The 15747-nt window shown below is 33.1% G+C and overlaps 1 protein-coding gene across 2 annotated transcripts in view; it reads left to right on the top strand.

Moving 5' to 3' along the window:
• Positions 1-849: 849 nt before the first annotated feature.
• The window catches only part of LOC127726370 (TBC1 domain family member 1-like), a 65448-nt gene continuing 50550 nt past the window's right edge, over positions 850-15747 (top strand). For both annotated transcript variants that reach the window (XM_052233741.1, XM_052233740.1), the window contains exon 1: positions 850-1783. In XM_052233741.1, coding sequence (XP_052089701.1) covers positions 1424-1783 — 360 coding nt within the window. In that variant the 5' untranslated portion in view covers positions 850-1423. The remainder of the gene's footprint in view (positions 1784-15747) is intronic.

Below are 15747 nucleotides of genomic sequence, written 5' to 3'. Positions count from 1 at the left end.
ATCATAGGCGGATCCAGGGGGGGCCTGGGGGCCCAGGCCCCCCTTTTGTGGGAAAAATTTGGTTGATTATATGGCTTCAGACCACAATTAATTCCCTTTGTTCGTGGTCTAGGAATATAGTTCCCAATTATTATATGGGGTATTTCTTCCTAAGTATTCTGACTACTGTTTTCTTTGAAATGTTTACTATTTAAGTGGTCCTATCAGTTGCATATATATTGAAATAAGTAAAACATGTGGAAAAAATTTATTGTTGAAAGTGAAAGTAGTGATTCGGCCAAAATGAAAGTAGGGTAGAAATTAGCCTTCGTCATTTATTCAATATTCAAATCCTACCATTGGCATGTTAATATGGCTCTCAAAAGAAAAAGCACTGATGGATTGTCCTGGGACAAGCATATTTTATTCAAATAATAATGGTCTATAAGCAGGTAAATTTATTTCATGTTTGAAGCGGTGCAATTTTTTTAATTCAATAAGACTTTTACCAAAAAATGCATTGTAACCAATGGGAAGAATAATTGTGGTCTGAGGCCATATAGGGAATCACTGAAGCATGACTGGAGCGGGGCCCCCCTTAGGTCAGTCAGCGGGCCCCCTTATGAAAAGTTCTGGATCCGCCACTGCGTATTCCGACGTGATAGACTAAACAAAAAACTTAAGAGTAGTGATGATTCATGTTTCTGTAAGAGTTATTTCCCTTTGACCATCTCCTTCATATCATACCTTGTTTAATACCTGCAAATAGAAAAAAAGGCAAATTAAAAATTGGGAATAGCCTGCAAGTTACATTTTTTTATTGTTTACCACTTTCTTAGAAAATAACAGCTTTTCGTACGGTACTTACGTCAGGATTTGATTCCAGTGGTACCCAACGTTGCTCAGTCATTCTGCCGGTATTTTTTTCCCAAGATGCACCTCATTGATTTTTTCCTTCCGGTACCTGATTATGCACGTGTGAAAACAATACAGATGTGACATTGTAAGGCATTGCAAAAGGACAGCAAATATCAGATATTTAATTTGTATCGCACATTCAAATGATCTTCATAGGAAAAAACATAAACTTTCATTTTCATGTTTGTTGCACAACGTCACAAGATGGCGGTCATTGAACTCAATCAGCTGTTGGCAGAAATGCACACAGGTCATAACAAACAACGGGACGTATCTAAACTTAAATATTATAAACAACAAGTTTAAAGCGTGTGCTCTTGATCTTAATATAGTAAAGATAAGAATGAGTGTGTCAATACAAGTTGTCAAGACTTTTCAACAGAAAAATCACAACTTTGTCATTGTAACTGTGTTTAAACTGGGTCACTTAACCACAACATAAAAAACCATTAGTGACTAGGATCTAATTATATATTTCTGCACATTATTTTTGAAACATTGCAACATCAAAATAACAGAAACAGACATGGAAATCACAGGTGAAGAACCAGATACAAATAGAATTTTTGTTGTAATGTACCTGGGGTCCTCAATTCTGGACAGAAGATATCCACCACAATATGTGATGCCCTGGGTGATGGCAGAAGTTAAAAGAAGAAAGGAATCCTTTAAAGAAGTGAATCTGAGAGTTCTTCCACATATTCTACAGGCTACATTACTTAATGATGAAAGTGAGGAACCTAAAGTACTATTCTCTCATAAACTGATTTGTTTGTCTAAGTTTGCCAAAACACACCAGGACCCAAGATGCTTTGCTTACTTATCTAGGCCTAATCTGTACTGTGATTATGAGTGTCATGTTTTTTTGGCACATACAGAAGAAATGGTAAGAATATATAGATGAGTTTACATGTATTTGAGGGTGTATGACAACAATACATTTATGAGATAAATTTCAGTGCTTTCTAATATTTGAATGAAAAAATAACCATAAAAAATATTGCTAAAAATACATGTAGGTCCCATTCCCAATTAGGCCAATAAATAAATGTCCTTTCTATTTTCTCCATTTTAAGTCCAATATCCCAATGAATGTGTAAATGGCAGAACAAAAGTAATTATACATCATGTAACTGGCCTAAGACTGTAAGACATGATGGATGTGCATCTTGAACCTGTACTTGTTGTACACTCATTCTTTCATATCAGAAAAAATGGTTTGTACTACATGTACTATTGCATCTGTGATTTGTTGAGTGAGCAACTATTTGACTTAACGGCTGGGGTTATGGTTTTTTGAAGAAAAAAATAATCTGATTCCAAATGGGAAGAAAAATAATTATAGTATCAGCATTGGCCAAAATAAAATAATTCTAGTTTACATGTAATTTAATAAAGAATAAAACTGAATCCAAAAGTTACTTGAAAAATCCCAAGCATTAACAGAAATGGCTTTAGACCATATAAGTACAGTCATGACAGTACTGGCTGTTTGAACATAAAAGATTTTCTATGATTTTCAGTCCATACATTTGTACTTGACATTTCAGCGATAATCATGAAGATGGAGAGCAACAATCAAAGCATTGTATATATTTTACATGCATGCACACAATGTACTCTACTCACATTGTGGATGCTTCTGAAATTTTGAACATGCAAAGATATATATATACATTGTACATGTAGTGGTGGACTTAGTGGACGATAATATTCTGTGCATTACATTTGCATACATTATCAATGTGCCATACATTGTATATTAGTGTTAGAACATGGTGAACATTCTAAAAAGGCTATCATCCCTATGGCCTAGGAAATACATTGTACTACCTTTCCACTTTAACTGGTATATCCTTTGATCATGTTGATGTACATTAAATAAACTTAGGCATGTAAGGTGTTTATTTTAACTATTAATTTTGTAAAATTTATCATTAAAAAATTGATTTGGGGTAACTAGAATAAGAAACCCCCTTAAATTTCACTGCTTGTTGAGAAAATTGCTGATTCAGCCGATTTTGCCAGATCTGTGGGTAATAAAAATATTATATGATTAATGTCAAAACTTACCCAGAAAGTAGACTTTACAATTCACATGTACATTTATGTAACTTGTAAACGATTTTTGGTTATAGTTGCTTGCTTTAACTTTAACTTTTCACCGTGTCATTCAGATATGTGTGCAACCGCTGGAATTTGATATGCCTCATATTTTATTTGCATGTACATCCTACAAGATACTGCAAAATAAATAAATTGTATGTTTTAATTATTTTCTTCACACTATTTTTGCTATCCGTTTTGTGACATAGCATACCGACATGTTTTCAAATTAAGATTTGATGTATTTCTGAATTGAATCAATCACTGAAAAATGATGTAAGCTTGAAAGGAAAACTTCAATTTTAAAGGTTGAAAATTGTTACTGATCAATAGTTTATAGACTGAATTTACATAAAAAAAAAAACAGTTTTAGTTAGTTTCTAAAATTAAGCATGTCAGACTCAACATTGTTTGTTAAAATTAGTCTTATTTTTAGGGCAGTAAGTTGAGTCTTAAATTTATATAACCAAAAGTATCGGTATTTAGAATTCTATTCTGCTTTTTATATGGCTATATAAATGGTATGTTGTCATTGCGTCCGAGGGTTTTGTTTTCCAAACAATAACTTGAGTATAAGTGCATGGATCTCAATGAATTTGTACCACTAGGTTCCATACCACAAAACTGAAAAGGAAGGTTGGGATTGCTTTTTGGGGTTATATATTGTCTTAACTCTTTAGGAATTAGGGGCCAAAGAGTGGTAAAAAAAATGCCTTTATTTTTGTTTCAGGAAAATAACGTGTATCACTATGAAATTGTACCAAAAGGGTTCATACCTCAAAAGGAATTTTGGGAGTTATGGCCCTAACCATTTAGGAATTAGGGGCCAAAAAACAAGAATTTTCTGGTTTCAGGACAATAACTTGAGTATTTGTCTATGGATCTCTATGAAATTGTACCACAAGGTTCCATACCAAAAAAGGAAGGTTGAGATTGATTTTGGGTGTTATGGATAACTGCAAATGAACTGTTTAGAAAAAAGGGGCCAAAAACAATACTTTTTAATGCTTTGTATAAATTGCTTTTTTTTTTCTTGACCAATTTCAATGAGGTTTAATTCAAAGTTTTGAATTCTTGGGGTTCTTTTATGTGCTGAATCTAACAGTGCATTTAGATTTTAAATTTTTGGGCCCCACTTTTAAATTGGTCCACATTGAGGTTCAAAGGGTTAAAATTAAAATTAATAAAATTTAATTTCATCAAAAATTTAATTCTTGGGGTCTTTGATATGCTGAAGGTGTAGTACCACCATTGATTTTCCCCTATTAGTCCTTGTTAAATTTGCACTTTTCAAAAAATTGTGCAGAATTTATCTTTGTTTCAAATAAAGAAATACTTGGCATGAGTAAAGTTTTATCCTGTCCAGTACTATAGACAAAATTTCACATAACATTTCGTTGCATATAAGAAAATAACCATCACTGGAAGTTAACCAATAAAATTTTCACCTCTTTTTTTCCTGTGTACATGTACAAGCTTTAGTAACCATGTAACCTCAAGTTTCAGAAATATTCTATAGAAACATCAAATAAAAAAATAAGGGTGCTTTGAAACACCCAAGATATATGTTTATGACTCAGAAATTTTTCACTACAAAGAAATGTAGGATTAATTTCCTACGACTGTCAAATTCAAGGGAATATTTTTTTTCAACCCTTGTTTGTATGCAACCCGATGTGACGTACTATGATCATGATGATTTGGTGGTATTACACCTGAATCTAACCATGTATTTAGAATTTTGATTTTGGGCCCGGTTTTCAAATTGGTTTTCATTGAAGTCCAAAGGGTCCAAAATTAAACTTGGTAAGATTTTAACCAAAATTGAAATTATGGGGGTTATTTGATATTCTAAATTTAAACATGTAATTAAATTTTTCAATTTTTGGCCCAGTTTTCAAGTTACTCGGACTCCAAATCGGATTCCAAAATTAAACTTTGTTTGATTTAAAAAAAAATTGAATATATGGGGCTATATACATGATATATGCTGAATCTAACTGTGAATTTAGATTTTGTTTTTTTGCCCTGTTATCAAATTGGTCCACATTGAAATCCAAAGGGTCCAAAATTAAACTTTGTTTGATTTCATCAAAAATTGAATTCTTAGGGTTCTTTAATACATGTATGCTGAATCTAACCATGTATTTAGATTAGGATATTGGACATGTTGGACCATACATGTAATAGGTAAAAATCAAATTTCAAATTTTTCAGTTCTTTGTTCACATTCATTCTGTGTCAGAAACCTATGCTGTGTCAAATATTTTATCATAATCCAAATTCAGAGCTGTATCAAGCTTGAATGTTGTGTCCATACTTGCCCCAACTGTACATGGACCGACTTCTGTGGTCATACATGTATCAATCTGCACCCTGCAGAGCATTTTATTTGTCTTTACTTTATACCAATCAATCCAGATTGGGATTTAGAGGAGATAGGGCCCCTGCCCCCTTATTGAGCTACATGTATGGTTAATGCATTAACGTTTTACATTTCGTGCTCCAAACTTTGCCTAGTTTGGGGCCCCCAGACCCCCCAGCCCCTTTTTAAAAATCCTGGATCAGCATCTGCAATCAACAATGATCAATATTTACCACTCATTTTTTGGTTCAAAAATATTTAGAAACTTACTTGTCTGTCCAATTGATATGTCCTACAGTTGAGGTTTTTTCCCCTTGATAATCACTTTTTAGCTCACCTGATAAGTGAGCTTTTCTCATCATTTTGCGTCCGTCGTCCGTCGTCCGTAAACTTTTACAAAAATCTTCTCCTCTGAAACTACTGGGCCAAATTTGACCAAACTTGGCCACAATCATCATTGGGGTATCTAGTTTAAAAAATGTGTCCGGTGACCCGGCCAACCAACCAAGATGGCCGCCATGGCTAAAAATAGAACATAGGGGTAAAATGTAGATTTTGGCTTATATCTCTGAAACCAAAGCATTTAGAGCAAATCTGACATGGGGTAAAATTGTTTATTAGTTCAAGATCTATCTGCCCTGAAATTTTCAGATGAATCGGACAACCTGTTGTTGGGTTGCTGCCCCTGAATTGGTAATTTTAAGGAAATTTTGCCGTTTTTGGTTATCATCTTGAATATTATTATAGATAGAGATAAACTGTAAACAGCAATAATGTTCAGCAAAGTAAGATCTACAAATAAGTCAACTTGACCAAAATGGTCAGTTGACCCCTTAAGGAGTTATTGCCCTTTATAGTCAATTTTTAACCATTTTTCGTAAATTTTTGTAATCTTTTACAAAAATCTTCTCCTCTGAAACTACTAAGACAAATTTAACCAAACTTGTCCACAATCATCATTAGGGTATCTTGTTTAAAAAATGTGTCCGATGACCCGGCCTGTGAACCAAGATGGCCGACATGGCTAAAAAATAGTACATAGGGTAAAATGCAGTTTTTGGCTCATATCTCTGAAACCAAAGCATTTAGAGCAAATCTGATGAGTATACAATTGTTCATTAGGTCAAGATCTATCTGCCCTGAAATTTTCTTACCAATCAGGCAACCCGTTGTTGGGTTGCTGCCCCTGAATTGGTAATTTTAAGGAAATTTTGCCGTTTTTGGTTATTATCTTGAATATTATTATAGATAGAGATAAACTGTAAACAGCAATAATGTTCAGCAAAGTAAGATCTACAAATAAGTCAACTTGACCAAAATTGTCAGTTGACCCCTTAAGGAGTTATTGCCCTTTATAGTCAATTTTTAACCATTTTTCGTAAATTTTTGTAATTTTTTACAAAAATCTTCTCCTCTGAAACTACTAAGACAAATTTAACCAAACTTGTCCACAATCATCATTAGGGTATCTAGTTTAAAAAATGTGTCCGATGACCCCGCCCGCGAACCAAGATGGCCGACATGGCTTAAAAATAGTACATAGGGTAAAATGCAGTTTTTGGCTCATATCTCTGAAACCAAAGCATTTAGAGCAAATCTGACATGGGGGTAAAATTATTCATTAGGTCAAATCTATCTGCCCTGAAATTTTCAGACCAATCAGGCAACACATTGTTGGGTTGCTGCCCCTGAATTGGTAATTTTAAGAAAATTTTGCAGCTTTTGGTTATTATCTTGAATATTATTATAGATAGAGATAAACTGTAAACAGCAATAATGTACAGCAAAGTTAGATCTACAAATAAGGCAACATGACCAAAATTGTCAATTGACCCCTTAAGGAGTTATTGCCCTTTATAGTCAATTTTTTACAATTTTCATAAATTTTGTAAATTTTTGTAAATTTTTACAAAGTATTTTCCACTGTATCTACCGGGCCAAGTTCATTATAGATAGAGATAATAGTAAGGAGCAAGAATGTTCAGTAAAGTAAGATCTACAAACACATCACCATCACCAAAACACATCACCATCACCAAAACACAATTTTGTCATGAATCCATCTGTGTCCTTTGTTTAATATGCACATAGACCAAGGTGAGCGACACAGGCTCTTTAGAGCCTCTAGTTTGTGTTATGAAATGCTTTGGCTGATGACACCACTTATAATGACCCTTACAATATCCCCTGTTAATACTTCATGAATTGAGCATGTTTTCTTTAGATATGCTTTGAATATCTCTAATGTTATAGTACTATGTTAAACCATATTTCTGTACAAAGGGATATAACTCATTTTTAAAAAGACATTCTTTGGTAAATTATTTGAAGAATTTTTTGGAAGGTTTGTTTGTTATTTTGTATAAACTAATTTTCTGAATGCTATATATAAAATAAAATTGAGAATGGAAATGGGGAATGTGTCAAAGAGACAACAACCCGACCATAGAACAGACAACAGCAGAAGGTCACCAACAGGTCTTCAATGCAGCGAGAAATTCCCGCACCCGGAGGCGTCCTTCAGCTGGCCCCTAAACAAATATATCTACTAGTTCAGTGATAATGAACGCCATACTTAACTCCAAATTGTACACAAGAAACTAAAATTAAAAATAATACAAGACTGACAAAGGCTAGAGGCTCCTGACTTGGGACAGGCGCAAAAATGCGGAGGGGTTAAAATATATATATAAAAAAATATGAAGTGAAATCCTTTAATTAGATAATAATCTATTTTTATTACAGCTCTTCTATAAAAACATGCAAAGCAAACTTTTGATCAACTTGCTTGCTATGTTTGTTTGGATGTTTGTAAACAAAAGGTAGGTAGTCTGTTTCAGTCTGTTTACTATATACTGGAATTTGATTGGACAATAAACATTAACTTCATTGCATGTCAATTTTTATTGTCTAATCAAATTCCAGTATATACAAAACAGACTGAAACTCCGCCTACCTATTGTTTGCAAACATCCTAACCCGAATAATTCAGTCCCTCCCCGTGATCGACTCTCCCACTCGCAAGGGCCTGAATTCTTTATACAATAAAAATGCGTCACGAATCCAGGATTTTGATTGGTGCTCTCTGTGAGAGAGAGCCAATCAGCTAAAAGCTCAATGTTATCGAGATGGGTAAATCCCGAGCTAATTCTGAATGATTATTTGACGATTGTTTATTGACAAGGCCTTCAGGCGTTAATGTAGCCATCGTAGAGCAGTGGAATATAACGACTGAATTATTCGGGTTACAAACATCCAAGTAAACATAGCAAGCAAGTTGATCAAAGGTTATATATTACATTACATTGTGTAGATAAAAATTGTTGACATTTTATAGATGAGTTACAAATCTATATTAGTTTGTGACAAATAAAAGAAAAAATATTTCGAACTATTAATTATATTTGATTATAATTTGAAAATAGCTATAGATATAGATATACACTGTATTACATCATATCTAATTTTAGAGAACTATTAATCATATCTAATGTTAAAGTGTTTTCCACACTTTTTTTCATCATGCTTGAAGATATTGATTGATAATTGGTTTATAGTTTTATCATGACAAGTTATACAGATCAAGTTCGAAATTTTGTTTTGGTCTGATAATTTTGTGCAGAGTTATAGTCCTTGGACTTGAAAAATTCACTCATTAATCAGTTTTCCAAACTGTTTTTATACGACCGCAAAAATTAAAATTTTTTTGGTCGTACATTGGTATCACGTTGTCGTCGTCGTCAGTGTCGTCTGAAGACAGATGGTTTCCGGATAATAACTTTAGTATAAGTAAATAGAAATTAATAAAATTTTAACACAAGGTTTATAACCACTAAAGGAAGGTTGGGATTGATTTTGGGGGTTATGGTCCCAACCGTTTAGGAATTAGGGGCCAAAAAAGGGGCCCAAATAAGCATTTTTGTAGTTTCCAGACAATAACTTGTGTTAAAGTGTATGAATCTCTCTGAAATTATACCACAAACTTCCATACAAATAAGGGATGGTTAGGATTGACTTTGGGGGGTTATGGCTCAAACCATTTAGTAATTAGGGGCAAAAAAAGGGGAAAAACAAGGCTTTTTCTGGTTAAAGGACAATTGAGACAATTTAAAAGCAGTGTAAGGGAGGTAATCCAATTCAGATTAAAGAACATTGTTTGATTACCTCCCTTACACTGCTTGTAAATTATGTATTAAGCAATGATGATTGTCTTGAGGTGATTAGCTTTCAATTTATTTTCAGCAGTTACTATTAATTAATATTAATTTTAGCCATGACTATGTATGTCATTTTATATTTTAAAACTTTTATGATGTATTTAAATGGGTAATTTTGGTTGCAAACTGCATTAGAAATTTGAATTGAGATACTGACCATATCTTGAGGGAAAGAATTTTTTGGGGGAATAAGGGAAAGGGGGGAGGTGAAAAAAATTGGAGGGGGGGGGGGGGGGCAATTTTTCTCATTTCAGATTTCAGAAATTAAAGGAAAATTTCTTCAAATATTTTTTTTGGGGGGTTAATATTCAACAGCATAGTGTATTGCACAAAAGCAAAAAACCGGCGTAAAATAAAAAAAATTTGGTTAGGGGGTGGGGTGGTCAATTCGCAACAGCATAGTGTATTGCACAAAAGAAAGCAATACATTGAATATAAATTCAAATCATATAACCAATTTGAAGTTATTCTGTGTCAGAAACCTATTATGTGTCAAAAATTTAGTTACAATCCAAATTCAGACCTGTATCAAGCGAGAATATTGTGTCCATTTTGGCCCAACTTTTCAGGGTTGGACATCTGCGGTCGTATCCAGCTGTGCTCAGCGAAGCAATTTATTAGTCATGCTTGAAGATATTGACTTGATATTTTCTTTTTACCCGGTAGGGGACTATGTATTGCCATGCAATACTCTCAGAATGCTTGTTAATTATAATTTGCAAGCCCTTTTTCTAAATTGACAATTTTTTTTTAAATCTCCTAAAAGATGTTTATTGCAAATTGAATTTTCAAAATGTTTCATGTATTTTGATTATTTTGGAAATAAGTAAAACCAACCTGGAAACAAAATGTCCATGTTTGTCCGACATTTATTTTCACTGGTATGGGTGTTTTTCAGTTTATCCAACATTTTTTTCCAATGTAAAGTTTTTCAAAAAAAAGAAGTCCATTTACTTGAATTTTTGAGATAAATCAGTAATATTTTACTTAAAAATTTAAGTAGATAGTTTAAATAACCCCATCAGGAGAACCAAAATTTTTAAAAACTGCAACTTATATATGTACATGTTGGTCTGACACAGTGTAGACCTCCACAGATATTTAGAATTATTTGATCTTTTATTTCAATGCATCTTAGGCAATTATATAAGAATTGTACTGTGCTTAAAAAAAACTGATTTTAAAGGTGATTTTCGTCTTATGTGTTTGACCATCCCTTACTTCCTTCTCTCTTTTTCTAGCCCCAAGTTTCATCATCAACATACCATCCTCAGACAGTATAAGTCTGGTTTATTGCTCCATAGAATGTGAAAGTGTCACTAGAACTGAAACATATCAATACACTGTTTTAATCAGCTATTCTTCTGTATTGATTTCTAACTAAATAGGCCAATATATTACACTGTAAATGCCAAAATAAAGTATCTTTTATAAAGATCCTACACAAAACTCTTCCATAATACAGCTTGTTTGCTTAAGCACAGATTCTTTATACTCCATCATATGATATTACGATGTATATAATAGATAATATAAACTTAATTGGATTATAATGGCTTTTTAAACAAAGCTGATGTTTTGCTGTTAAAGTAGAGAGAGAAATAGCAGCACATTATGTAATATTACATTAGAGAGAGAAATAGCAGCACATTATGTAATATTGCATTAGAGAGAGAAATAGCAGCACATTATGTAATATTGCATTAGAGAGAGAAATAGCAGCACATTATGTAATATTGCATTAGAGAGAGAAATAGCAGCACATTATGTAATATTGCATTAGAGAGAGAAATAGCAGCACATTATGTAATATTACATTAGAGAGAGAAATAGCAGCACATTATGTAATATTGCATTAGAGAGAGAAATAGCAGCACATTATGTAATATTACATTAGAGAGAGAAATAGCAGCACATTATGTAATATTACATTAGAGAGAGAAATAGCAGCACATTATGTAATATTACATTAGAGAGAGAAATAGCAGCACATTATGTAATATTACATTAGTCCCTTTTAGGCATTTATTAGGGACTATATTTGTAGCTAATTGCCTTTTTTGACTGATTTGGTTTGAGGTACATTATATATAAATGAATTATGAATTTTTAATTAGTTATAATAGGCTTACCTTGGCCTGAAGGGCTGAAGAAGCTTATGATACTATATCAGATCTGTAGATGACAACAGCATATGTGCTACAGATTTTCTTGGGATGTTCTTTGCTAAAGTGAATTTCTAAAACCTGATAATGTGAAACCAAATATATGTACTTTACATGGGAAGAATTTTGTGAGGGAACTCTGCTGGGTTACATTAATTGGTTGAACTTCATGTACATGTATTATCTTGTTTCCCCTTATACTGAATGAATGTATACTTTAGTCTTATACAGTTCCCAATAAAAGACCATGACAATCAGGCTTGGCTTACTGTTTTCTCAATTTTTGAGTCCTCCAGATTTTACAGACTTTTATCATTTATGGAACATATGTTAATTTTTTGTTGCTTATCTATGTTTGTACATTTGTTTTCTTAGAGTTTGTTGGTGAATGCGGTTTGTCATACTGCTATTCAATTTATGTTTAATAGTAAGATATTTAAAATTATCAAATCTTTTTTTCCGCCAGGTAAATGACGTTTGACCAAACAAAACTCCAAAACAAGGACATTCCATTTTGTAATACCATTTCTGTATTTGTTCATTCCATAGTAGTCTGTTTGACCATAAAAATCAAAATGTATATTTTGATTTATTTTGCTATTTAGTTCCACTGCTATAACAACCAGGGTTTATATATATATATGACTTGAAGCATCCAAAATTTTGTAAGCATACATGTATCATTACTTTGTATGAATGCTACATGTAAGTTCTTACATAGTATTTATTTGAATGCAATGTCATTTTACACACAGTTCTTTACATCACATGATGACATGCATAACATACACTTTTTTGTCAATCTTCTGATTAGTTTTTCCAGTTATTGGATTTTTATCATAAAAAGTTTAGAAATTGTCAATAAACTATTCTACTTCAGTATGCTTTAGAAAAGATTAAAATTTAGATAAAGAATGGTGTTTGGTATCTATATAGGTTTTGCTCATTGTGGAAGGCTGAAAATTGTACAGTTACATTTATTACATTGACTTCATTTGGGCCCAGCTGGTAGAAAGTTTTCTCAGTCATTGTGTCATAAGCAATCATACCACATTTATATTGTGTTTCTCTTTTTGACAAGTTTTTGATACAAAAATTCTTTCAGAGTTGATCGGACAATTGCTTACATCCACTTCATTTGAACTTTGGTGGATAGTTGTCTCATTGGCAATCATACCACATCTCCTTATTTTTATATGGAAGGAGTAGACTTTCTTCTTTCCCATCTGTCTATTATTCTGTCATTATTGTGCATACACCTCCCAGGTGAGTAACTGGCTGAATCTATGGAACCCTATTAATCTAACTCAGGATAGCTTAACTCATTTCCTAGGGTATCACTGAGGCACAATGGAAGAGGTTTCAAGTAGGTGTTATTCTGCAGGCGGGCCCTTACTGACATGACTGTTATCTATTCTTCTATTTCCTGTTATATCTATAAGTACATGAGGTATACACATACATTTCCTTAAGGTAAGATGGTTAAAACCTCCCACAACTATTGAGTACATTTCTTAAAGTACATCATCACTACATGTATATACTTATCAACTAAAGATACATGTACTATAAATTGCTATCAAGTATTATAAAAATCACTAATCCGGATTTCAAATTTCCTGTGAAATTTGATACATCAATGTTTGGTTAATATAAATATGCGATAAACTAGGCTGTCTATAGGCAGGATTGATAAAGATGTGCATGTTTGTAAATAATATGTATGAAATTGGAAAAATGCTTCAAATACAAATTCTTCATAGGAATGTCTGTCATATTTCTTTGTATCGATGCAAAAATTAAAGACCAATTTTGAAATGTTTGAAATCTGTTGGCTAGCTAATGAATGAGAATAGCTAGAGGGGATTTATTTAATGCATTTTTATGGATTTGCCCAAGTCAGCTGCATACAAGAAATAAAATAAATCTGAACTTTGTTGAACATTTAAATTCATGGTTTACACTTTACCCTTGAAATCAACGAAAATTGGTTTCCAACAAATACTATTTAATGAATCCACAGTATCAAATTTTGAATAAATGTAAAAGAATTTATTAAAATTAGACTTGTTTTCCTTGCTCACTGCTGGTAGTTTCATTTCTATGTCAAGTTTGTACATATGCTCAGGTCTTGGTCATGTTCCATTATTGCCTATTTGTAGCTGGTATTTTTTTATACAGTCTTTAAAGGCAATGAAGAATATTAAAAAACTTCACCAGTTTTTGCAGAGCCTAAAGCTCGACATAGAGATAGTGATCTGGCGGCAGCGGCGTTAACTAACTTCTAAAAAGCTTAATATTTCAGAAGGTAGAAGACCTGGATGCCTTCTGATATGAAGTTTCTGTCTGTCATATGTCCATTGTCCTTGACCTCATTTTCATGGTTCAGTGACTACTTGAAAAAAAGTTAAGATCTTTTGTAATGGTAATTTCTCTCTTATTATGAGTAATAGGATAACTATATTTGGTATGTGCGTACCTTGCAAGGTCCTCATGCCGGTCAGTCAGTTTTCACTTGACCTCGACCTCATTTCATCAGTGAACAAGGTTAAGTTTTGGTGGTCAAGTCCATATCTCAGATACTATAAGCAATAGGTCTAGTATATTTGGTGTATAGAAGGATTGTAAGGTGTACATGTCTAACTGGCAGGTGTCATCTGACTTTGACCTCATTTTCATGGTTCAGTGGTTATAGTTAAGTTTTTGTGTTTTGGTCCGTTTTTCTTATACTTTATGCAATAGGTCAACTATATTTGGTGTATGGAATGATTGTAAGGTGTACATGTACAACTGGCAGGTGTCATCTGACTTTGACCTCATTTTCATGGTTCAGTGGTCAAAGTTAAGTTTTTGAGTTTTGGTCTTTTTTCTAATACTATATGCAATAAGTCAACTATATTTGGTGTATGGAAATATTTTATGATGTACATGTCAGTTTCGCAGGTTTTATTTGATCTTGACCTCATTTTCACGGTTCATTGCTCAGTGTTAAGTTTATGTGTTTCTGTCTGTTTTTCTTAAACTATAAGCAATAAGTCAACTATATTTAGTGTATTGAATGATTGTAAGGTGTACATGTATTTCTCATTTGGTTTATATGACCTTGACTTCATTTTCTCGGATCATGTTAAGTTTATGTAATAGTTGTATTAAAGCTTTCATTTAGGACTATCAACATAATATCAATGGTTAGTAAAGAAGGCGAGACATTTCAGCTTGTGCACTCTTGTTCTAATACTGTATGCAGTAGGTCAACTACATTTGGTGTATGGAAATATTTTTCGATGTACATGTCAGTCTGGCAGGTTTTATTTGACCTTGACCTTATTTTCACGGTTCATTGCCCAATGTTAAGTGTTTGTGTTTTTTGTCGAGCCTGCAACTTTTGTCGCAGAAAGCTCGACATAGGGATAGTGATCCGGCGGCGGCGGCGGCATGGTTAGCTAACTTTTTAAAAGCTTTATATTTTAGAAGCTGGAAGACCTGGATGCTTCATACTTTGTATATAGATGCCTCATGTTACGAAGTTTCCGTCAGTCACATGTCCAATGTCCTTGGCCACATTTTCATGGTTCAGTGACTACTTGAAAAAAAAGTTAAGATTTTTTGTAACGTTAAATTGTTTTCTTATTATAAATAATAGGATAACTATATTTGGTATGTGCGTACATGTACCTTACAAGGTCCTCATGCCCGTCAGACAGTTTTCACTTGACCGCGACCTCATTTCATGAATCAGTGAACAAGGTTAAGTTTTGGTGGTCAAGTCCATATCTCAGATACTATAAGCAATAGGTCTAGTATATTCGGTGTATGGAAGGACTATAAGGTGTACATGTCCAACTGGCAGGTGTCATCTGACCTTGACCTCATTTTCATGGTTCAGTGGTTATAGTTAAGTTTTTGTGTTTTGGTCTTTTTTTCTTATACTGTATGCAATAGGTCTACTATATTTGGTGTATGGAATGATTGTAAGGTGTACATGTCTAGCTGGCAG

This window comes from Mytilus californianus, unplaced genomic scaffold, assembly GCF_021869535.1.
Source record: "Mytilus californianus isolate M0D057914Y unplaced genomic scaffold, xbMytCali1.0.p SCAF_17, whole genome shotgun sequence".
Taxonomy (NCBI): Eukaryota; Metazoa; Mollusca; class Bivalvia; order Mytilida; family Mytilidae; genus Mytilus; species Mytilus californianus.
The sequence above is the reverse complement of the archived record's forward strand: the minus strand, read 5'-3'. Positions and strand labels throughout refer to the sequence as shown.